The sequence below is a fragment of the Oncorhynchus tshawytscha genome, unplaced genomic scaffold, assembly GCF_018296145.1.
Source record: "Oncorhynchus tshawytscha isolate Ot180627B unplaced genomic scaffold, Otsh_v2.0 Un_scaffold_13173_pilon_pilon, whole genome shotgun sequence".
Taxonomy (NCBI): Eukaryota; Metazoa; Chordata; class Actinopteri; order Salmoniformes; family Salmonidae; genus Oncorhynchus; species Oncorhynchus tshawytscha.
Window position 1 is genome coordinate 460,001 of NW_024609816.1, and position 26,145 is coordinate 486,145.

Below are 26,145 nucleotides of genomic sequence, written 5' to 3' on the forward strand. Positions count from 1 at the left end.
GACTAGAACACAGAGAATAGCATCATGCTGGCACTGACTAGAACACAGAGAATAGTATCATGCTGGCACTGACTAGAACACAGAGAATAGTATCATGCTGGCACTGACTAGAACACAGAGAATAGTATCATGCTGGCACTGACTAGAACACAGAGAATAGTATCATGCTGGCACTGACTAGAACACAGAGAATAGTATCATGCTGGCACTGACTAGAACACAGAGAATAGTATCATGCTGGCACTGACTAGAACACAGAGAATAGTATCATGCTGGCACTGACTAGAACACAGAGAATATTATCATGCTGGCACTGACTAGAACACAGAGAATAGTATCATGCTGGCACTGACTAGAACACAGAGAATAGTATCATGCTGGCACTGACTAGAACACAGAGAATAGTATCATGCTGGCACTGACTAGAACACAGAGAATAGTATCATGCTGGCACTGACTAGAACACAGAGAATAGTATCATGCTGGCACTGACTAGAACACAGAGAATAGTATCATGCTGGCACTGACTAGAATGCAGAGAATAGTATCATGCTGGCACTGACTAGAACACAGAGAATAGTATCATGCTGGCACTGACTAGAACACAGAGAATAGTATCATGCTGGCACTGACTAGAACACAGAGAATAGTATCATGCTGGCACTGACTAGAACACAGAGAATAGTATCATGCTGGCACTGACTAGAACACAGAGAATAGTATCATGCTGGCACTGACTAGAACACAGAGAATATTATCATGCTGGCACTGACTAGAACACAGAGAATAGTATCATGCTGGCACTGACTAGAACACAGAGAATATTATCATGCTGGCACTGACTAGAACACAGAGAATAGTATCATGCTGGCACTGACTAGAACACAGAGAATAGTATCATGCTGGCACTGACTAGAACACAGAGAATAGTATCATGCTGGCACTGACTAGAACACAGAGAATAGTATCATGCTGGCACTGACTAGAACACAGAGAATAGTATCATGCTGGCACTGACTAGAACACAGAGAATATTATCATGCTGGCACTGACTAGAACACAGAGAATAGTATCATGCTGGCACTGACTAGAACACAGAGAATAGTATCATGCTGGCACTGACTAGAACACAGAGAATAGTATCATGCTGGCACTGACTAGAACACAGAGAATAGTATCATGCTGGCACTGACTAGAACACAGAGAATAGTATCATGCTGGCACTGACTAGAACACAGAGAATAGTATCATGTTGGCACTGACTAGAACACAGAGAATAGTATCATGCTGGCACTGACTAGAACACAGAGAATAGTATCATGCTGGCACTGACTAGAACACAGAGAATAGTATCATGATGGCACTGACTAGAACACAGAGAATAGTATCATGCTGGAAACTGACTAGAACACAGAGAATAGTATCATGCTGGCACTGACTAGAACACAGAGAATAGTATCATGCTGGCACTGACTAGAACACAGAGAATAGTATCATGCTGGCACTGACTAGAACACAGAGAATAGTATTATGCTGGCACTGACTAGAACAGGCCTCAGAAATCTAAGAAATCACATGATCTCAGGGAAAACCACAATTGCACTGACCAATGGGAGAATAGACTATGATTGTGAAATGGAAGAATCCCTCTCCAAAGTTCCCCAGGTTTTGACCGCTTAAGCCAAACAGTTAAATAAACTGCTCTGTTTGTAACACCAGATCTAATCCTGTGAAGAGTATTTTGAATAATAATATCCCAAAGATGACTTTCTTATTTTAGTTGTAATCCTTTTTTGCCCATCTTGAACCAACCAGTTGAAGAGAACTATAGAACAGTTGTCTTTTCAATGAAGTTGTGCCAATTTCTTGATTATTGATGATTGACAGTAAGTGGCATCCTGCCTCAATCAGGCAGTGACTACAAATGACATAACTTTTGTCTCAGAGGGAGAGGGGAAGGGAGGAGCATAAGAGATTGACATGGGGATTGAGAAAGAGAGAAAAAGGAGAGATCTATATAAACTGAGTGAATAAAACTGTGAAGATAGGGTCTGTGGACAGAGCAGGAGGAGAGACAGTGAACAGGAACCATGGGCTCTCCCGTCTGTCTTATGGTGCTCTTCATTTTGGCTGCTGAGTCTGTACATGGACAGAACAGGTAAATGTTTCAACAATACCTTCAGGAAACATTTCACCATGCAATATCAGTGCCTTCCTGTGTCCTGTATGTGCATGTAGCTTTAACTTCAACTGACTTGTACTTATGTTTTAGCATGGTCACATGCACTGTAAAAAAGGATTCAGGTGGTTAGTCAATTATACTTGAAAGTAGAATTATTTTGACATAAAAAAGCGTAGTGGTCATCTTTACTTGAATATAATTAGTACTTTACATTACTTGTTCAATCAACCTCACCCCCCCAAAAATAATGAATTCAGCATCAGATAAATGCAGCATCTACACAACTGTTTGTGTGTAAAAAACAACTACAAGGAAAATTGTGTTTAACTTACTCAATTATCATAGTATTTCCTTTCAACTAAAGAATTTTAAGTTCTTCCAACAACTTGCCATGTGGTTCTTTTTTAAAAACTTTACGATACTTTTACACAATGTTGTTTGCACGTTTGAAGAATGAAAAAATCACATTTCTACGTTAGTATCAAACAGTTTGTTATGCTATGAGGTGCAATGGATCAAGATGAACGGATATCCAAACCGTAGGGCATTCAATGATGTGACCACCCATTCTCACTATTAGTTAGATCATGCGCCCCACTCTTGACAGAGGCAAATACATAAATCTCCAATGCTTACAACTTTACCTCCAGTTAGTGCTAGTGGAATAAGCTCTGCTCTCAACTATTCCTGTTTTAGGGCATAAAGATGCCAAGCGATGAAATACATTAATCTCCAATGCTTACAACTTTACCTCCAGTTAGTGCTAGTGGAATAAGCTCTGTTCTCAACTATTCCTGTTTTAGGGGATAAAGATGCCAAGTGATGAAATACATAAATCTCCAATGCTTACAACTTTACCTCCAGTTAGTGCTAGTGGAATAAGCTCTGCTCTCAACTATTCCTGTTTCAGGGGATAAAGATGCCAAGTGATGAAATACATAAATCTCCAATGCTTACAACTTTACCTCCAGTTAGTGCTAGTGGAATAAGCTCTGTTCTCAACTATTCCTGTTTCAGGGGATAAAGATGCCAAGTGATGAAATACATAAATCTCCAATGCTTACAACTTTACCTCCAGTTAGTGCTAGTGGAATAAGCTCTGCTCTCAACTATTCCTGTTTCAGGGGATAAAGATGCCAAGTGATGAAATACATAAATCTCCAATGCTTACAACTTTACCTCCAGTTAGTGCTAGTGGAATAAGCTCTGCTCTCAACTATTCCTGTCAGGGGATTCAGGGGATAAAGATGTTCAACACAAACACGACTGAAATACACTGTTCAACACAAACATGTTTAACACAAACACTGTTCAAACACTGTTTAACACAAACACTGTTCAACACAAACACTGTTCAACACAAACACTGTTCAACACAAACACTGTTCAACACAAACACTGTTCAACACAAACACTGTTTAACACAAACACTGTTTAACACAAACACTGTTTAACACAAACACTGTTCAACACAAACACTGTTCAACACAAACACTGTTTAACACAAACACTGTTTAACACAAACACTGTTTAACACAAACACTGTTCAACACAAACACTGTTCAACACAAACACTGTTTAACACAAACACTGTTCAACACAAACACTGTTCAACACAAACACTGTTTAACACAAACACTGTTTAACACAAACACTGTTTAACACAAACACTGTTTAACACAAACACTGTTTAACACAAACACTGTTCAACACAAACACTGTTCAACACAAACACTGTTCAACACAAACACTGTTCAACACAAACACTTTAACACAAACACTGTTTAACACAAACACTGTTTAACACAAACACTGTTTAACACAAACACTGTTTAACACAAACACTGTTTAACACAAACACTGTTTAACACAAACACTGTTTAACACAAACACTGTTTAACACAAACACTGTTTAACACAAACACTGTAGGTTAACACAAACACTGTTCAACACAAACACTGTTTAAGTATATTATACCTAAAAATACCTCATGTTGGAAATCCTCAAAAAGCTGATGGAAATAGTTGCCTACATTTTTTAAAGTGGAACTAGCACAATATGTTTTACAGTGCGAGACGTTTATATTAGTTGTATTCTAATCTAATGTTTCAACACAGATTTATCTGAGTACTTCAATGCCTCTGAATGACTTGCACATTTAGCCTTTTGATATACTGGTGTTCGACAAACATAAAACATCTTTAGGTTTTTGTCTCTGAATGTGATAATTTACATTGTAGACTGTTTAAAGTATTGGGTGGTAGATACAGTCTTCTAAATGCTACCTTCTCTTGGCTCAGGTTCTTTATCTCAGCTCCCAATGTGTTCCATGTGGGGGTGAAGGAGCGTGTTTATGTCCAGCTGGGTAAAGCCCTCCTGAATAAACGTGTTACCCTCTACCTGGAGCATGAGGGAACTACACATCTGATGTCTCAAAAGAGCAGCACTGTGTGTACTGAGGAGGGACAGATCCAAACTGTGGAACTAGAGGTATGACTTAGTGAGACTTGCCTTGATCAAATGAATGACCATACAGACTATATCACAAACCAGAAAAAGGAGAGACACTAGGTCTTATTGGTTTCATTTCAAGGTTTTTCCCACCTTGCAGGTAGAAAGGGACAAGCTGCCCACCTTTGTGGATATTCCCAATCTTCTGCTGGTGGCTGAGATGGATGGGGTGACAGACAGAAAGATGGTGAGGGTCCTAGTCTCCCAACACAGAGGCTACATCTTCATTCAGACTGACCAGCCTATCTACAACCCTACACAGCAAGGTACATCTACAGTCTACATGAAATAGAACCCGATCTTAAAGGGATACTTGGGATTTTGGCAATGAGGCCCCCTTATCTACTTCCCCCAGAGTCAGATGAACTGGTGGGTATCATTTTTATGTGTCTGTGTCCAGTATGAAGCAAGTTAGAGGTAGTTTCACGAGCCAATGCTAACTAGCGTATCTGCTAAGACACCTATAGACATCTGTCTCTATTGAAGTAGATTAAGGACCTCACTGCCAAAATCCCCAAGTACAACTTTAATATTGGTCAAAGGTTTACAATTAAGATATTATATTAGCATTTTATTTTTACCAGTGAGATACAGGATATTTACCCTCAACCACTCAATGAAGCCCCATGATGACGTTTTTCAGATCTCTATTTTTGTGAGTACAAACTTGACATTTTAGACCACATTCCGTTGTTACATTTCATTTGATGAAGTGTTGAAATGTTTATCATTGTGGTGGAGATCTCTGATGCCAAAAAGCTTTTTTTGATGTTTGAAAGAGTTGTGAAATAGTAACTGATTTGTATTATAACTGATTTGTATCTCCTTGGTAGAATGCGGAGGGCAACCGGATAATGAAGACTCTTAAGAGAGCTACGGATGGAATATTCACCAATATCCCTTTTAATATCCCTGATGTCTCAGAGTACAGTCGTATATTATGTGCTATAGAAATTCCACAATTATTCAATGTTAGCATCTATTAATTGACTGATATTGTGCAACTATCCTTATTTGATCAATTGATGACATGATTTACTTAAACAATACATTATAATAAGACAACCTAATATCATACCTGGTGTGTTTTTATTTTAGAATGGGTGTGTGGAGGATCGTGGCTCATTACCAAGGAGATGAAAAGAATGCTGTTACTCGAGAATTTCAAGTCAAGAAATTTGGTTCATATTTTCTCTTTTTATCTCCTTTGCTCAACTTACTCTATTTACCATTTGAATATTTCAAGTTTAAAGCCAATCTTTCTTAAAATATTTGACTGAAATTGTATTCATGCTATTATTTCTACATTTTCTTACACATGGAGAAAGGATAAGAAATGTTTTGTTGTTCTGAACATGTTTTGTTTCAGTGCTGCCGAGCTTTGAGGTGACCGTCATACCTAAGCAAAGCTACTTTCTATTGAACACTGAACAGTTCACCTTCACAATTTTAGCCAAGTAAGATTTAATCCTGATATCAACTGTTTCCCTCTACAACATCTAGCTCCTTACAAAGTGCTGAAAATAAAATGTCAAATCAAATTGTATTTGCCACTTGCGCCGAATACAACAGGTGTAGTAGACCTAACAGTGAAATGCTGAATACAACAGGTGTAGTAGACCTAACAGTGAAATGCTGAATACAACAGGTGTAGTAGACCTAACAGTGAAATGCTGAATACAACAGGTGTAGTAGACCTAACAGTGAAATGCTGAATACAACAGGTGTAGTAGACCTTACAGTGAAATGCTGAATACAACAGGTGTAGTAGACCTAACAGTGAAAGACCTAACAGTGAAATGCTGAATACATCAGGTGTAGTAGACCTAACAGTGAAATGCTGAATACAACAGGTGTAGTAGACCTAACAGTGAAATGCCGAATACAACAGGTGTAGTAGACCTAACAGTGAAATGCTGAATACAACAGGTGTAGTAGACCTTACAGTGAAATGCTGAGTACAACAGGTGTAGTAGACCTTACAGTGAAATGCCGAATACAACAGGTGTAGTAGACCTAACAGTGAAATGCTGAGTACAACAGGTGTAGTAGACCTAACAGTGAAATGCTGAATACAACAGGTGTAGTAGACCTTACAGTGAAATGCTGAATACAACAGGTGTAGTAGACCTTACAGTAAAATGCGGAATACAACAGGTGTAGTAGACCTAACAGTGAAATGCTGAATACAACAGGTGTAGTAGACCTAACAGTGAAATGCTGAATACAACAGGTGTAGTAGACCTAACAGTGAAATGCTGAATACAACAGGTGTAGTAGACCTAACAGTGAAATGCTGAATACAACAGGTGTAGTAGACCTAACAGTGAAATGCTGAATACAACAGGTGTAGTAGACCTAACAGTGAAATGCTGAATACAACAGGTGTAGTAGACCTTACAGTGAAATGCTGAATACAACAGGTGTAGTAGACCTTACAGTGAAATGCTGAATACAACAGGTGTAGTAGACCTCACAGTGAAATGCTGAATACAACAGGTGTAGTAGACCTTACAGTGAAATGCTGAATACAACAGGTGTAGTAGACCTAACAGTGAAATGCTGAATACAACAGGTGTAGTAGACCTTACAGTGAAATGCTGAATACAACAGGTGTAGTAGACCTAACAGTGAAATGCTGAATACAACAGGTGTAGTAGACCTTACAGTGAAATGCTGAATACAACAGGTGTAGTAGACCTAACAGTGAAATGCTTACTTACAAGCCCTTAACCAACAATGCAGTTTTAAGAAAATACTAACAAAAAAAGCAAGAGATAAGTAAGAATAACAAATCATTGAAGAGTAGCCGTAAATAACAATACGGTGCTATATACAGGGGGTAAAGGTACAGAGTCAATGTGTGGGGGCACCTGTGTCAAGGTAATTGAGGTAATATGTACATATAGGTAGAGTTATTAAAGTGACTATGCATAGATAATAGCAGAGAGTAGCAGCAGTGTAGAAGGAGGGGGGGTCTGGGTAGCCATTCAGGGTAGCCATTTGATTAAATGTTCAGGAGTCTTATGGCTTGGGGGTAGAAGCTGTTTAGAAGCCTTTTGGACATAGACTTCGTGCTCCGGTACCACTTGCCGTGTGGTAGCAGAGAGAACAGTCTATGACTAGGGAGGCTCTAGTCTTCGGACATTTTTAGGGCCTTCCTCTGACACCGTCTGGTACAGAGGTCCTGGATGGCAAGAAGCTTGGCACCGGTGATGTACTGGGCCGTACGCACTACCCTCTGTAGTGCCCTGCAGTCGGAGGCCGAGCAGTTGCCATACCAGGCAGTGATGCAACTCAGGATGCTCTCGATGGTGCAGCTGTAAAACATTTTGAGGATCTGAGGACCCATGCCAAATCTTTTCAGTCTCCTGAGGGTGATTAGGTTTTGTTGTGCCCTGTTCACGACTGTCTTGGTGTGCTTGGACCATGTTAGATTGTTGGTGATTTGGACGTCAAGGAACTTGAGGCTCTCAAGCTGCTCCACTACAGCCCCGTCAATGAGAATGGGGACGTGCTCGGTCCTCCTTTTCCTGTAGTCCACAATCATCTCCTTTGTCTTGATGACGTTGAGGGAGAGGTTACTGTCCTTGCACCACACGGCCAGGTCTCTGACCTCCTCCCTATAGGCTGTATCATCGTTGTCTGTGATCAGGCCTAATACTGTTGTGTCATCAGCCAACTTAATGATGGTGTTGGAGTCGTGCCTGGCCGTGCAGTCATGAGTGAACAGGGAGTACAGGAGGGGACTGAGCACGCAAATGTAACTTTAGTTCGGGCTATGTGGTTCTCATTGAGACATTCACCCAAGTACAAGTTCTCTAAATGTTTATCAAATCTATGAATATGTTATAGAACTCTGTCAGTTGGTCTGACCTCACTGTATTTCCCCCTCAGGTACTCCTATGGTGAGAGTATAAAGGGAGCTTTCCACTGCCGGTTTGGACTGAAGGAGAAAACACAGGGGCCAGATGGTGAAAAAGACAGAATTGTCTTCATCAGAGGATTGGAGCTGACTGGATCGGTGAGAGGATAAATGTGTCATATTTCAATCAAAATATCTGTACTCTTCGATCAGAGAAGAAGACTCACAAAGACTAAAGCTCTGGGAGCTCTGAAGGACAACTGACGTGGCGGCCAACCTATTTCCTCATAAAGTTACAACATTTTGGTTTAAGCAAAGCTTGAGTTATGGTTTGACCAAAAACCTGTCGCTTGCCTTTTTCTCTCAGATACAAGATGGAGAGGGGTCGGCGGTTCTCCAGGAATCCAAGCTCCTAGAGCAACTCAAATCCAACCTCAACACCACCCTCTCAGACGTGGTCCAGAGCGAAGCACAGCTTTACATGGCCGTGTCTGTCACTGACATCATCAGTAAGGCCTCAGTCGTTGTTCTTAGTTTGAACAAAAAGAGACTTCTGAAATGTGGTACAGTCATACAGTAGGTACAACACAACTAACCGATACTGGTAGTGTACTGACTTTATCCCTTCACCAGGTGGTGAGCTACAGGAAGCAGAGGTGTCTCTTCCTGTTGTTTCCCAGCGTTACACTGTAGACCTGTCCCGTACCCGCTCTCACTACATCCCTGGAGTTCCTCTCAGTGTAGTGGTAAGCCTCAATTTGGATGACAGAGATACATTAGATTGAACAATGTCTATCTGTGAAATGATAAACTGTATATTGTTTTGTCTGGTGATCTGTTAGGTGGTGGTCCGTCTCCCAAATGGTTCCCCAGCTGTTGGAGAGCCAGTGAGAATGCATCTGCCAGAACTCCAGGGTGGAGACCAAACTGTAAAGACTAACCAGCAGGGCGCAGTGTGGCACGATTTTAACCTTCCCAATCTTGATCGTGACATTACTGTGGAGGTAAGTATAACAAAATAGTCCAAATAAAACTGTAGCTTCTAGCAGTAGCTTCAAGCAATACAGCAATAGGCTGTGAACTAAACACTGAAGGAATCATATGAAACTAAAGACTTTGGATTGGTTCTCTCTTCTTTTATCCCTTGTTTTCCCCTCTCTGTTTCCATCAGGTGACTGTAGATGACCAGAAAATGACCAAAGACGTCAAACGTATATCGTCTCCTGGCAACACCTATCTGAGCGTGAGCGTGAGCCAAACGATTCTGACGCTGGGTCAAACCCTTTCCGTTGTATTCAAAGTCTTCAATGGGCCACCAGAGGATGGGTTTATTTACTACATGGTGAGAGATATATGCCCAATGTATGACCATATTAGAGACACGTATTTCCCTCAGATTACACAGATCCACAAAAGAATTGAAAACCAACACGATTTTGATAAACTCTCATATCTACTGGGTGAAATACCACAGTGTGCATCACAGCAGCAAACGTTGTGACTTGTTGCCACAAGTAAAGGTCAACCAGTGAAGAACAAACACCATTGTAAATACAACCTATATTTATGCTTATTTATTTTCACTTTTGTACTTTAACCATTTGTACATCATTATAACACTGTATATATACATAATATGACAATTGTAAAATCTTTATTCTTTTGGAACTTCTGTGAGTGTAATGTTTACTGTTCATTTTATTGTTTATTTCACTTTTGTATATTATCTACTTCACTTGCTTTGGCAATGTTAACATGTTTCCCATGCCAATAAAGCCCCTTGAATTGAATTGAATTGAAATCACAAGGAACAGGACATGGTGGAAAAGTTCTATAACTGAAAAACAATCACTTCTCTGTTTTTAATCGTCAGGTTTTGAGCCGTGGAGTGCTAACAAAACAGGGTTCTGTCAAATCAGGGGACTTAACAAAGGTTCAGCTTCCAATCACGCCTGATATGACCCCCTCCTTCCGTCTGATTGGCTACTACTATGATCAGAAAGGTGACATCATTACTGACTCTGTGTGGGTAGACGTCGACGATGCTTGTGAGGGGACAGTGAAGGTGAGTGAACAGTGACTGGAGTAGATCAGCATCAGCATTGACCGAGAGAGTTCTGGAGAATCAGACAGCAATGTGGCCAAAGCCTGTTAGAAACACAAAGCAAAGAAAGAGAAGTAAAGGGTTTCATCTATGCTGACTGTTAATAAGTTACAATTCAGTTCAGAGTCATTTACTAATGATACGTATTTGGTGTTATTATCCTAATCTTTTCCTATGTATATTTATTTATATGCTCTAGGTATATGTATATTTATATGCTCTAGGTATATGTATATTTATATGCTCTAGGTATATGTATATTTATATGCTCTAGGTATATGTATATTTATATGCTCTAGGTATATGTATATTTATATGCTCTAGGTATATGTATATTTATATGCTCTAGGTATATGTATATTTATATGCTCTAGGTATATGTATATTTATATGCTCTAGGTATATGTATATTTATATGCTCTAGGTATATGTATATTTATATGCTCTAGGTATATGTATATTTATTTATATGCTCTAGGTATATGTATATTTATATGCTCTAGGTATATGTATATTTATATGCTCTAGGTATATGTATATTTATATGCTCTAGGTATATGTATATTTATATGCTCTAGGTATATGTATATTTATATGCTCTAGGTATATGTATATTTATATGCTCTAGGTATATGTATATTTATATGCTCTAGGTAAAGTCAAAAGATGAATATCTACCTGGAAACACGGCGAAGCTGGAGATAGACTTAAATGGTCAGAGGGCCAAAGTTGCCTTGCTGGCTGTGGACAAGGCTATTTATGCTCTCAATGCCCACAACAGACTCACCCCCAAACAGGCAAGCTACTATTATTTTAATATTATTATTTTATTTGTTGGGTGGGGCCACATCAGCTTTAATATTGCAGAAATATTGTAGCTTCCATCAATGTAATTGTCTGCATAATTTCTAATCCCCTTATATATATTTTTTGAATATACAGTACCAGTCAGAAGTTTTAGAACACCTACTCATTCAAGGGTGTTCTTTATTTTTGCTATATTCAAATTATAGAATAAAGGTGAAGACATCAAAACTATGAAAAAACACATATGGAATCATATAGCAACCAAAAAAGTGTTAAACAAATCAAAATATATTTTAGATTTTAGATTCTTCAAAGTAACCACCCTTTGCCTTTATGACAGCTTTGCACACTCTTAGCATTGTCTCAACCAGCTTCATGAGGAATGCTTTTCCAACAGTCTTGAAGGAGTTCCCACATATGCTGGGCACTTGTTGGCTGTTTTTCCTTCACTCTGCTGTCCAACTCATCCCAAACCATCTCAATTGGGTTGAGGTTGGGTTATTGTGGAGGCCAGGTCATCTGATGCGCTCCATCACAAATAGCCCTTACACAGCCTGGAGGTGTGTTTTGGGCCATTGTCCTGTTGAAAAACAAATGATAGTCCCACTAAGCGCAAACCAGATGGGATGGCGTATCTTTGAAGAATGCTGTGGTAGCCATGCTGGTTAAGAATGCATTGAATTTTAAATAAATCATCAACAGTGTCACCAGCAAAGCACCCCCACCCCATCACACCTCCTCCATGCTTCACGGTGGGAACCACACATGCGGAGATCATCCGTTCACCTACTCTGCTTCTCACAAAAACACGACGGTTGGAACCAAAACTCTCAACTTTGGACTCATCAAACCAAAAGACAGATTTCCATCTGGTCTAATGTCCATTGCTCGTGTTTCTTTCCCCAAGCAAGTCTCTTCTTCTTGTTGGTGTCCTTTAGTAATGGTTTCTTTGCAGCAATTTGACCATGAAGGCCTGATCTCCTCTGAACAGTTGCTGTTTAGATGTCTGTTACTTGAACTCTGTGAAGCATTTATTTGGGCTGCAGTCTAAGGCTGGTAACTTATCCTCTGCAGCAGAGGTAACTCTGGGTCTTCCTTTCCAGTGGCGGTCCTCATGAGAGCCAGTTTCATCATAGCACTTGATGGTTTTTGTGACTGCACTTGAAGAAGCTTTCAAAGTTCTTAAGATTTTGACTGACCTTCATGTCTTAAAGTAATGAGGGACTGTCATTTCTCTTGGTTTATTTGAACTATTCTTGCCATAATATGGACTTCGTCTTGGCTATCTTCTGTATACCACCCCTACCTTGTCACAACACAACTAATTGGCTCAAACACATTAAGAAGGAAAAAAATTCCAGAAATGAACTTTTAACAAGGCACACCTGTTAATTGAAATACATTCCAGGTGACTACCTCATGAATCTGATTGAGAGAATGCCAAGAGTGTGCAAAGCTGTCATCAAGTCAAAGGGTGGCTACTTTGAAGTATATAAAATATGAAATATAGAAAAGAAAAACCCTTGAATGAGTAGGTGTGTCCAAACTTTTGACTGGTACTGCATATGCACATATACAAGCTACTATTTACTAAAGAATAATTATACATATTGTCTCCTCAACATTATTTCCTCTAAAACTCACTCCTTATAATGTACAGGTATAAATATATTCTATGCAATAAAGACCAAACGGCTCTTTTTGACTAATAGTGTGAATATTTTGTGTGCTGTTCACAGGTATTCTGGTCCATGCAGTCCTATGACCTCGGTTGCTCATACGGTGGCGGCTCAGATACAGCCTCTGTGTTGAACGACGCTGGCTTGTCATTCATCTCCAACTCTCATGTGCTATCTAGGATGAGGAAGGGTATGACGAACGTAGTGTGATTAAACAAAACAGCTGTCTAGTGTCGACACTACTTCTTCTTTGGTCCATAGTTTCTGAATGATGTTCTCTGGGATAGGGTTAAAACCCCTTTAGGAGGTAGACAACTTAACATTTCACAGACATGGATCCACTAAACTAGACATGACATTGGCTGGGACTTAAATCTCAACCTTCAACATAAAGGGAAAAAAAATAGGGAAAAAAACCCACCGACTCAGACGTACATTTCAACAAAGCATTAATGACATCATAGTTGCTCAAAACCTACATGTTCCCACAATATGTTGTTTTCTGTTGATGTTTTGATTTGATGGTCTTCACCCTACTGTATGTGTGTTTGTCTTAGGGTTTAACTGTGAGTCAGGCTTCAGACGACAGAGGCGTTCCCTGGACCTCCAGGAGCAGATGGTGTCCATAAGTATTACAACGTTACTTTACTATTGACTGTCATTAACTGCTGCCTGAGGTGGTGGGAGAGACTGTTCATCAGTCCTGGCAGGTACGAACTAAAACCTTTTGTCACTACCTCACCATCTCCAACTCCCAGAATCCAGTTACTCAGACGCCAAGCTGCAGGAGTGTTGTTCTCATGGCTTGTCCCAGATCCCCATGCTGAGGACGTGTCAGCAGAGAGCCGAGAGAGTGGCACGAGCCAATAAGGACCATGTCTGTGTCAAGGCCTTCCTGGACTGCTGCATAGAGGGAGAGAAGTTGAGGGAGAAGAAGAAACGAGACGACGCCCAGAGAGGACATGGCAGGAGTGAGGATGACTTGATTGTTGGGGATATTACCATTCTAACATGTATAACATGGTAACAAAATGATAACAGACACTATCCTTTAGACAGACATGTCTGACTTGTTATAAATCAAATCAAATCAAATTTTATTTGTCACATACACATGGTTAGCAGATGTTAATGCGAGTGTAGCGAAATGCTTGTGCTTCTAGTTCCGACAATGCAGTAATAACGAACAAGTAATCTAACTAACAATTCCAAAAAAACTACTGTCTTATACACAGTGTAAGGGGATAAAGAATATGTACATAAGGATATATGAATGAGTGATGGTACAGAGCAGCATAGGCAAGATACAGTAGATGATATCGAGTACAGTATATACATATGAGATAAGTATGTAAACCAAGTGGCATAGTTAAAGTGGCTAGTGATACATGTATTACATAAGGATGCAGTCGATGATATAGAGTACAGTATCAACGTATGCATATGAGATGAATAATGTAGGGTAAGTAACATTATATAAGGTAGCATTGTTTAAAGTGGCTAGTGATATATTTACATCATTTCCCATCAATTCCCATGATTAAAGTGGCTGGAGTAGAGTCAGTGTCATTGACAGTGTGTTGGCAGTAGCCACTCAATGTTAGTGGTGGCTGTTTAACAGTCTGATGGCCTTGAGATAGAAGCTGTTTTTCAGTCTCTCGGTCCCAGCTTTGATGCACCTGTACTGACCTCGCCTTCTGGATGACAGCGGGGTGAACAGGCAGTGGCTCGGGTGGTTGATGTCCTTGATGATCTTTATGGCCTTCCTGTAGCATCGGGTGGTGTAGGTGTCCTGGAGGGCAGGTAGTTTGCCCCGGTGATGCGTTGTGCAGACCTCACTACCCTCTGGAGAGCCTTACGGTTGAGGGCGGTGCAGTTGCCATACCAGGCGGTGATACAGCCCGCCAGGATGCTCTCGATTGTGCATCTGTAGAAGTTTGTGAGTGCTTTTGGTGACAAGCCGAATTTCTTCAGCCTCCTGAGGTTGAAGAGGCGCTGCTGCGCCTTCCTCACGATGCTGTCTGTGTGAGTGGACCAATTCAGTTTGTCTGTGATGTGTATGCCGAGGAACTTAAAACTTGCTACCCTCTCCACTACTGTTCCATCGATGTGGATGGGGGGTGTTCCCTCTGCTGTTTCCTGAAGTCCACAATCATCTGCTTAGTTTTGTTGACGTTGAGTGTGAGGTTATTTTCCTGACACCACACTCCGAGGGCCCTCACCTCCTCCCTGTAGGCCGTCTCGTCGTTGTTGGTAATCAAGCCTACCACTGTTGTCTCGTCCGCAAACTTGATGATTGAGTTGGAGGCGTGCATGGCCACGCAGTCGTGGGTGAACAGGGAGTACAGGAGAGGGCTCAGAACGCACCCTTGTGGGGCCCCAGTGTTGAGGATCAGCGGGGAGGAGATGTTGTTGCCTACCCTCACCACCTGGGGGCGGCCCGTCAGGAAGTCCAGTACCCAGTTGCACAGGGCGGGGTCGAGACCCAGGGTCTCGAGCTTGATGACGAGCTTGGAGGGTACTATGGTGTTGAATGCCGAGCTGTAGTCGATGAACAGCATTCTCACATTATAACTTAAAAGGATTGGATGAGAATACGATCTTAAAAGGTTATATTATTGTGACACCTTTAGTCTACACTCTGTCTTCTCAGCTGCGAGTGCCACAGACATCGAAGACTTCTTTGACACAACCAATCAGCAAATACGCAGAAGTTTCCCCCCAAGCTTTGCATTCACAGTGGTCGATATAAACGGCAAAGGAAGGTGAGAAATGGACATTTAGACACACAGTATATTGGCGCCATGTGTCTGAAACACTATTGTAATTTGTCTCTCTCTCTGTCTCCCTTAGTCATACTGTGGCTCTGCCTGATTCCATCACCACCTGGGAGATACAGGCTGTCAGCTTGTCTGCTTCTCATGGTAACATCCTCCTCCTCTATTGGTTCATATTCCTGTACCTAGACAGTAAAGAACGTGTGGTGTCATTCTGGAGAGTAATGGACCTGTCTGTGTGTGTCCCTCCTGCAGGCATCTGTGTGGCAGAACCACATGAGTTCCGTGTGTTTAAGAAGGTTTTTGTCTCTCTGAGGCTGCCGTACTCAGTCAAAAGATTTGAGCAAATGTCTATTGCTCCTGTTGTCTACAACTATTGGGACCAGACTGTACAGGTAGAGTTGAATCACTTTCTGTAGTACTACAGTTGAACACTTCAGAAGCATATACAGAAATATGAAATGCCATACAGCTGATGGAGCACTTCCTCCTTCTCAGATTGCACTCCACATGGAGAGAAATGACAAGCTCTGTTCACCAGGCTCGAGTTCCATCAAAACCTATGTCAACATCACTGTGGAGGCCCACTCCTCCAAAGCCGTCACATTCTCTGCAGTACCCATGGAAACCGGTCCCATACCCATCAAAATACGCCTTTATGACATAGAGAATGAGGACGGCAGTGATGCTATTGAAAAGATTCTGAATGTTAGAGTAAGTATACAAAAAATATCGGGAAAAATTACTACTTCAAAAAATTGAACTGAAGATCCATTAATGTAAAGCTACTGCATTTATGTAATATAATAGTTTCTCATATTTTAGACGGAGGGAATAGAGAAGAGAGTGGAGGAAACTCATTTTGTTGACCTGAATGGCACTATTGGTGAGATTGCTAACAGAATATCTATGATGACAGCATTTTATTCACGTAATAGTTTATGGCATAAAAAGCACCAATCAGCTTCTCTCATTCTCTGTTGTCAGGGAAGAGTCGCCAATCTTTCACGATTGATGGAAAGTTACCAGACAACACAGTCCCTGGCTCCAGCACCAATATCTTCGTCAAGATGGAAGGTCTGACTCATTTTACCCTCCAATCATTTCTCTTCACAACATTATTGTCAGTTTAATATCCAATCTCGTCCATTCCCCAGGGGAGCTGTTTGGCAAGTCCACTTCCATGACCCTGCTCTCTCCCGATGGGGTTAGAAGCTTGCTCAAAGCTCCTCATGGATGTGCAGAGCAGACAATGAAATGTATGGCCCCCACAGCCCTGGCCCTCCGCTATCTGGACCTTAGCCAGCGCTGGTATGAGCTGCCCGCTGGCACCAGAGACACGGCCCTCCAGTTCACAGAGCAAGGTGTGGGAGAACTGTAATGAAGATGTTTTATTTTCATTTATAGTAAGAAACACAAAATACAATATATCTCTCTCTCTCTTTGTCAGGCTATATGAGAATTTTGACGTTTAAAAAGGGTGATGGATCGTATGGAGCTTGGACGCACCATCCCACCAGTTACTGGTCAGTACATCTCTCTTTACGTTGCTTGTTTTTGTGGTACTGTAGTTTTCTGTCTGTCTGGAATAAAAGCCTGTAAACACTGCAACTCTCCAGGACTGGAGCTGGCCGATCCTATCACAGTGTTTGTTATCCTTCCTCTCTAGGCTGACGGGCCTTGTTGTCAAAGTGATGTCTCTGGTGGCAGAATGTCAGAATGCAGGCGGTGGAGAGAAGGGGAGATGGGCACAGGGTGTGTCTGAGCAGCATATCATTGATTCAGTCAGATACCTCCTGGTTAAACAGAAGGAGGATGGATCATTCTCGGACCCTAACCCAGTCATACACCGGGAAATGCAGGTAAAGGATTATTCAAAACACTAGTTTTAACATGAAGATCACTTTATTGGGCAGTTTCACACAAGGTCCAACCGAAATTTGACTTCCGCTTTTAACCCAACTCCTCCGAAAGACACACATAACATAGACAGGTTTTGGAGAGGTGTGGGAGGCTTCCACACTGGACGCCTGGGGAGCTGTTGTTGCGTGGGGGTTAAGTGCCTTGCTTAAAAGCACAACAGCCGGCAAAGGCATCTAGGATTTCATTCCAGCAACCCTCTGGTTGCCAACTCAGTCAGACGCAGGACTCGAACTGGCAACCCTCCTGTATTTTCGCTTTATCTGTTGAGTTGAGTTGTCTCTTTTTCTCTCTAGGGAGGCATTGGAGGGATAGAGGGAGATGTCTCCATGACTGCTTTCATAACTGTGGCTCTAAATCGCTCCCTCCCTTTCCTGACAGACAACAAGGAGCGTAGCGATACGGTAAGATAGGTGGACATATTTCCTCATTAACTCACAAGTGTTTAGTATAGTGTACTTTTTTATTGTGTTACCAATTAACCGACTTCAACCGAATCATCCGTCCAAATCAGCCGTCTCTATCCTGGAGAAGAAGAAAAAGAGAGACATCAAATGCTCCTATTTTTAACCAGAATGGCTAGCTGCTCTGTGTTTGTGTTTGTGTTTGTGTAGAAAGCCATTATCTCCAAAGCCACCGATTACCTGCTCTCACGTGTTGAGGGGCTACAGAGGCCCTACGCTGTGGCCATAACAGCCTACTGTCTGTCAGTCTGTCTGTCTGACCGGAAACAGGCTGAGCCTGCCTGGGAAAAACTCAAAGGACTGGCAACTGAAGGTATTGTCCTATTACACTCCTGTTATAGGTCAGAATGGTGTGGGCTGATGGGGGATTGCTGCTGACATTGATATTCTTTGACTGCTCTTGACAGGGAAAGCCCATTGCCGTGGGTGGTATGCTAACACTGGCATGGTGAATGAGGAAAAGAAACATTATGTACCGACAACAGAGGCCATAACAGTAGAGACTACAGCCTATGCCCTGTTAACTGCAGTGGCTCATAAGGACGCAGAGTGGGCAGACTCTGCAGCCTGCTGGCTGACTTCACAGGAGAACTATGGAGGAGGTTTCAAGTCCACACAGGTGAGATATACTGTACTGATGGAGGAGACTTCAAGTCCTCACAGGTGAGATATACTGTATTGATGGAGGAGACTTCAAGTCCTCACAGGTGAGATATACTGTATTGATGGAGGAGACTTCAAGTCCTCACAGGTGAGATATACTGTATTGATGGAGGAGACTTCAAGTCCACACAGGTGAGATATACTGTATTGATGGAGGAGACTTCAAGTCCTCACAGGTGAGATATACTGTATTGATGGAGGAGACTTCAAGTCCTCACAGGTGAGATATACTGTACTGATGGAGGAGACTTCAAGTCCTCACAGGTGAGATATACTGTATTGATGGAGGAGACTTCAAGTCCTCACAGGTAAGATATACTGTACTGATGGAGGAGACTTCAAGTCCTCACAGGTGAGATATACTGTATTGATGGAGGAGACTTCAAGTCCTCACAGGTGAGATATACTGTATTGATGGAGGAGACTTCAAGTCCTCACAGGTGAGATATACTGTACTGATGGAGGAGACTTCAAGTCCTCACAGGTGAGATATACTGTACTGATGGAGGAGACTTCAAGTCCACACAGGTGAGATATACTGTATTGATGGAGGAGACTTCAAGTCCTCACAGGTGAGATATACTGTATTGATGGAGGAGACTTCAAGTCCTCACAGGTGAGATATACTGTACTGATGGAGGAGACTTCAAGTCCTCACAGGTGAGATATACTGATGGAGGAGACTTCAAGTCCACACAGGTGAGATATACTGTATTGATGGAGGAGACTTCAAGTCCTCACAGGTGAGATATACTGTATTGATGGAGGAGACTTAAAGTCCTCACAGGTGAGATATACTGTATTGATGGAGGAGACTTCAAGTCCTCACAGGTGAGAAATACTGTATTGATGGAGAGCCAAACAATGCCAAAACATGATGTGGCTGCTTCATTGCCTCCCAGTGCATGTAGTTTCCTTGTTCCTAGTTAGCATGTTTTGCTAATTTTCCGCATTCATATTCAGTCCAACAATACTGATATTCTACTGATACAGTGACCCAAGGGTGATAGTCCCACTCATTGAGAGTCGATGGACATTTTACATTCTACACCATTTGGTAGAAATAACATGCTAAATGTCTACCTTCAATTTGTATCCAGTCTAAGCATTCATCTTAATGTCTTTAGGATACTATAGTGGCTTTGGAGGCTCTCTCTGAGTATGCACTGAGCAGGCCCCAGCCTCCCATCACAGAAGTGGAGGTACAGTTCACTATTCCAGGGAAGAGCGACATTCAGAAGCTGTCATTGGACAACAAGGGGGATAAAGTAGAAACGGAGCTGAAGGTATACCCACTCCAACACACACACACACACACACACACACACACACACACACACACACACACACACACACACACACGTAACTCTCTCTCTCTCTGTCTCTACTTGGCCAGAGACTGATTGGTAATCCTATCATTAACGTAGCCCTAACGGGACAGGGAAAAGCCAAGATGAAGGTGAGCGTCTTTCTCATCAAATAATATTTATTGATGTTCATTCAAACTGGTAATATATTGATCTGTCTGGCAGGTTACGAAAGCTTACCATCTACTGGACACCTCAGATGACTGTAACCTTCTGTCAATCACAGTCAAAGTAGAGGGGAAAGTAGAGTACACTGGTGAGCGGACAGCACTACTCTGACTCAGTGCTCCTTTTACTACAGGTTAGGATGTGTGTGACTGAGTTCCACGAGTACACTATGATAACGCTTTGTTTCATCAGCCCAGATTGTTGAAGACTACAACGACTATGAGGGTGACTATGGAGACGGAGAGAAAAGGGAGGAAGAGGATGTCCCCCGATCAGCGATTGAGTGGTTTGACGCTCGCAGCAGACACAGAAGAGATACTCAGCAAAGCCGGATTTCTGAAAACAATGTTGAATACGAAGTCTGTGTGAGGTATGTTAAACAAAGAGGTCTGTGTGAGGTCAGTTAAACAGAGAGGTCTGTGTGAGGTCAGTTAAACAGAGAGGTCTGTGTGAGGTCAGTTAAACAGAGAGGTCTGTGTGAGATCAGTTAAACAGAGAGGTCTGTGTGAGATCAGTTAAACAGAGAGGTCTGTGTGAGATCAGTTAAACAGAGAGGTCTGTGTGAGGTTTGTTAAACAGAGAGGTCTGTGTGAGGTCAGTTAAACAGAGAGGTCTGTGTGAGATCAGTTAAACAGAGAGGTCTGTGTGAGATCAGTTAAACAGAGAGGTCTGTGTGAGGTCAGTTAAACAGAGAGGTCTGTGTGAGGTATGTTAAACAGAGAGGTCTGTGTGAGGTATGTTAAACAGAGAGGTCTGTGTGAGGTCAGTTAAACAGAGAGGTCTGTGTGAGGTCAGTCAGTTAAACAGAGAGGTCTGTGTGAGGTATGTTAAACAGAGAGGTCTGTGTGAGGTCAGTTAAACAGAGAGGTCTGTGTGAGGTCAGTTAAACAGAGAGGTCTGTGTGAGATCAGTTAAACAGAGAGGTCTGTGTGAGATCAGTTAAACAGAGAGGTCTGTGTGAGGTCAGTTAAACAGAGAGGTCTGTGTGAGATCAGTTAAACAGAGAGATCTGTGTGAGGTCAGTTAAACAGAGAGGTCTGTGTGAGGTATGTTAAACAGAGAGGTCTGTGTGAGGTCAGTTAAACAGAGAGGTCTGTGTGAGGTCAGTTAAACAGAGAGGTCTGTGTGAGGTCAGTTAAACAGAGAGGGAACTGATTCTGTCATGAATATACAAATAACAGAAGATTTGTGACTGGGAGGAATATTTTGTGACGGCCTAGGCGATAGGGCAGTGGTTTTTCAGTAAGCTAACTAACTTATATTCTTTAGTCATAGTCTGACCAGGAATCTCACAGGAATGTCCATAGCCGACATCACACTGCTCAGTGGCTTTGAGGCACAGACAGACGACCTGGACAAGGTGAGTGTTCATCATCATATAGAGTCTATATAAACACGTTACCAACCCCCTCCCTTTACTTTTCTTTAGTAACCAATGTTCTGTCTCTCCCCTGATCTTCCCCTCTCCCTTCCCCCTTTTCATCCCCTGATCTTCCTCTCTCCCTTCCCCCTTTTCATCCCTCCATCATTCCTTCCTCTCTCCCTTCCCCCTTTTCATCCCTCCATCATTCCTTCCTCTCTCCCTTCCCCCTTATCCCCTGATCTTCCTCTCTCCTCTCCCCCTTTTCATCCCTCCATCATTCCTTCCTCTCTCCCTTCCCTCTTTTCATCCCCTGATCTTCCTCTCTCCCTTCCCCCTTTTCATCCCTCCATCATTCCTTCCTCTCTCCCTTCCCCCTTTTCATCCCCTGATCTTCCTCTCTCCCTTCCCCCTTTTCATCCCCTGATCTTCCTCTCTCCCTTCCCCCTTTTCATCCCTCCATCATTCCTTCCTGTCTCCCTTCCCCCTTTTCATCCCCTGATCTTCCTCTCTCCCTTCCCCCTTTTCATCGCCTGATCTTCCTCTATCCCTTCCCCCTTTTCATCCCTCCATCATTCCTTCCTCTCTCCTCTCCCCCTTTTCATCCCTCCATCATTCCTTCCTCTCTCCTTCCCCCTTTTCATCCCTCCATCATTCCTTCCTCTCTCCTCTCCCCCTTTTCATCCCTCCATCATTCCTTCCTCTCTCCTTCCCCCTTTTCATTCCATCATTCCTTCCTCTCTCCTCTCCCCCTTTTCATCCCTCCATCATTCCTTCCTCTCTCCTTCCCCCTTTTCATCCCTCCATCATTCCTTCCTCTCTCCTTCCCCCTTTTCATCCCTCCATCATTCCTTCCTCTCTCCTTCCCCCTTTTCATCCCTCCATCATTCCTTCCTCTCTCCTTCCCCCTTTTCATCCCTCCATCATTCTTCCTCTCTCCCTTCCCCCTTTTCATCCCTCGATCATTTCTTCCTCTCTCCCTTCCCCCTTTTCATCCCTCGATCATTCCTTCCTCTCTCCCTTCCCCCTTTTCATCCCTTGATCATTCTTTCCTCTCCCTTCCCCCTTTTCATCCCTCGATCATTTTTCATCCCTTCCCCCTTTTCATCCCTCCATCATTCCTTCCTCTCTCCCTTCCCCCTTTTCATCCCTCGATCATTCTTTCCTCCCTCCTTCCCCCTTTTCATCCCTCCATCATTCCTTCCTCTCTCCCTTCCCGCTTTTCATCCCTCAATCATTCCTTCCTCTCTCCTTTCCCCTTTTCATCCCTCCATCATTCCTTCCTCTCTCCTTTCCCCCTTTTCATCCCTCAATCATTCCTTCCTCTCTCCTTTCCCCCTTTTCATCCCTCGATTATTCCTTCCTCTCTCCTTTCCCTCTTTTCATCCCTCGATCATTCCTTCCTCCCTTCCTCTTTCTCTAACTGTTGTCTCTCCACAGCTAAAGAACCCTGATGAACAATACATCTCTCACTACGAGGTCTCACATGGCAAAGTGCTGTTGTACTTTAATGAGGTGAGACTCACACAGACACGAATACACAAGCAACTCGGTGGAACAGTGTGAAATCGAAAGTCCCAAAGGTGTTTTTTGTGTCTCTGTCCAGATTGAGGAAAGGGAGTGTGTAACGTTTCGGGCTGTGCAGACAGTAACTATAGGTCTACTGCAGCCTGCTCCGGCCACATTCTATGACTACTATGAACCAGGTATACAAGGCTTTCTTTTCACATTTATTCTCTACTTTTTTTTTACCTTGACAGATTTTTTTGTATCTGTCAAATAGTCTTCTGAATATATTAGCCATCACTAAAAAATAATGCAGAATTTAACTATCTCTCCCCATCTGTCACTGTCTCTCTCTCTTCCTCCCGGTCTGTCTGTCTTTGCTAACATACACCTCCCTCCCCTTTCTCTCTCTCTCTCTCTCTCTCTCTCTCTCTCTCTCTATCCTCTCTCCCTCCTCTCCCTCTCTCTCTCCCTCTGTCCCTTCTTTCCTACCCTCTCTATCTCTCTCTCTTTCTCTCTCTCTCTCTCACACACACACACACACACACACACACACACACACACACACACACACACACACACACACACACACACACACACACACACACACACACACACACACACACACACACACACACACACACACACTATCACAGACAGAAAGTGTACTACTTTCTATGCTGCACCAAAAAGAAGCAAGATGGTTTCAACATTGTGTTCAGGGGATGTGTGCCAGTGTTCAGAGAGTAAGTTGTTATTTCTATCACTATCGCCAACATTCTCTCAGTTACCCTGTTCAAGTATTCTCTCACTGTTATGGCACCAGACCTGAGTTCTAATAGTGTGGAGAAGTTGATTTATCCTGCCTGTAGGGCCTTAAAGGTGGGATTTTACCATTTTGGGACTATCCCATTGGTTCTGGTTTCATTGGTTAGGGTCTGTATGACACTAAAGAAAGTCCCATTGGTTTTTTAGGGCCCTGCCACAAAGAGAAGGACACTTTTGGACCACTGAAGCTAGAGAAGAAAGATCGTTTTGAACATGCTTGCTATTCCCCCACTGTGGATTACGGTCAGTAGACAATTTAGCTATGAGTATGACACAGGTCAATAATTTAACAGTTACAGTATGGGACAAATAAGGTGAAGCTAGTAATTCATTTTAAATTTGGTTGTTTTAGGTTTCATTGTCCAAGTCATCAGTATGTCTGTGAAGAGTAACTTTGAACTCTACACAACTAATGTGACTCAGGTACTCCGAGCCAGTAAGTGATAAAACCATTATTCCAATCCTGACTTGAGATCTCTGTCTGTGACTAGAATGTTCATGAAGACGTAACCATAGATAGTACATGTACTTCTTTCTACGGTCAAGGTAACGATGGTAACTCTGTGCCCTCTTTCTGCCAGCCGGAGATCTGAAGCTGGAGGAGAGCAAAGTGCGAGTGTTCGCCAAGAGGCTCCAGTGTAAAGGACAGCTAGAGACAGGGAAGACATACCTCATCATGGGCAAAGATGGCTCCACCACCGACTCGAATGGCCAGTAAGTTCTGGCTATGATGTCATAAGACAACTGAAGGTGTTTTTACCACTAAGGTCTTACTCTGTGAGAACTGGACTTCCCTCACCATTTCTCTGTTTGATTTTAGGATGCAATACCTTTTGGAATCAAATACCTGGATTGAACAAGTGCCTAATGAGAAAAAGTGCCAAGGATCAAAGAACAGGTCTACATGCAAAAAATTTAAAGACTTTGTATCTGAGTACATGTTGAATGGCTGCACCCAGTAACTGGTTCACTGACACGTTAACATGCATACTCAACACATCATCTAGAAAATGAAATGTTTTTATCAAGTCATGTAATTTAAAGACTTTGTATCTGAGTACATGTTGAATGGCTGCACCCAGTAACTGGTTCACTGACACGTTAACATGCATACTCAACACATCATCTAGAAAATGAAATGTTTTTATCAAGTCATGTAATTTAAAGACTTTGTATCTGAGTACATGTTGAATGGCTGCACCCAGTAACTGGTTCACTGACACGTTAACATGCATACTCAACACATCATCTAGAAAATGAAACGTTTTTATCAAGTCATGTAATTTAGTGTTTGTAACATCCACTTTCAATACTTAACAAGATCAATAAAATGGCATTTTAACCACAACATGTAATTCAGTCCTTGACCAACTTTACCAACAATATGAAGGAAATGAGAAACATAAAACATCCATAATGTTTACAGGTTTATTTCATAATTGTGTTTAAGCACATGGCAATAAATACAAGGAACATACACTGACGATATTTTTTATTTGATTTTGTTTCACCTTTATTTAACCAGGTAGGCCAGTTGAGAGCAAGTTCTCATTAAAACTGTGACTTGGCCAAGATAAAGCAAAGCAGTGCAACAAAAACAACAACACAGAGTTACACATAAACAAACGTACAGTCAATAACACAATAGAAAATCTGTATACAGTATGTGCATATTAAGTAAGGAGGTAAGGCAATAAATCGGCCAAAAGTGGCGAAGTAATTACAATTTAGCAATTTACACTGGAGTGATATATGTGCAGATGAGGATGTGCAAGTAGAAATACTGGTGTGCAAAAGAGCAGAAAGACAAAAAACAAATATGAGGATGAGGTAGGTAGTTGGTTGCATGGGCTATTTACAGATGGGCTGTGTACAGCTGCAGTGTTCGGTAAGCTGCTCTGACAGCTGACGCTTAAAGTTAGTGAGGGAGAAATAAGTCTCCA

The 26,145-nt window shown here is 42.1% G+C and overlaps 1 protein-coding gene across 2 annotated transcripts; it reads left to right on the forward strand.

The window, feature by feature from the left end:
* Positions 1–2,028: 2,028 nt before the first annotated feature.
* c4b (complement 4B (Chido blood group)) lies at positions 2,029–25,686 on the forward strand. 2 transcript variants are annotated; one of them, XM_042318796.1, is made up of 42 exons: positions 2,029–2,158; positions 4,484–4,673; positions 4,795–4,960; positions 5,279–5,349; positions 5,528–5,619; positions 5,793–5,875; positions 6,064–6,151; positions 8,592–8,718; positions 8,927–9,068; positions 9,193–9,305; positions 9,402–9,563; positions 9,731–9,901; positions 10,433–10,624; positions 11,317–11,460; positions 13,210–13,339; positions 13,707–13,778; positions 13,908–14,120; positions 15,803–15,914; positions 16,003–16,073; positions 16,182–16,321; positions 16,425–16,640; positions 16,752–16,812; positions 16,914–17,003; positions 17,084–17,290; positions 17,377–17,452; positions 17,596–17,788; positions 18,143–18,250; positions 18,461–18,623; positions 18,718–18,929; positions 20,101–20,259; positions 20,370–20,432; positions 20,506–20,596; positions 20,701–20,878; positions 21,778–21,868; positions 23,309–23,383; positions 23,475–23,574; positions 24,031–24,120; positions 24,350–24,445; positions 24,555–24,638; positions 24,784–24,916; positions 25,023–25,167; positions 25,291–25,686. In XM_042318796.1, exons 1-41 carry the CDS (start codon positions 2,091–2,093, stop codon positions 25,162–25,164), a joined length of 5,175 nt encoding a protein of 1,724 aa, XP_042174730.1. In that variant the 5' UTR covers positions 2,029–2,090; the 3' UTR covers positions 25,165–25,167; positions 25,291–25,686. The 2 variants fall into 2 exon arrangements, with proteins under 2 accessions (XP_042174730.1, XP_042174729.1); XM_042318795.1 differs by having other exon boundaries at positions 25,023–25,686.
* Positions 25,687–26,145: the final 459 nt, after the last annotated feature.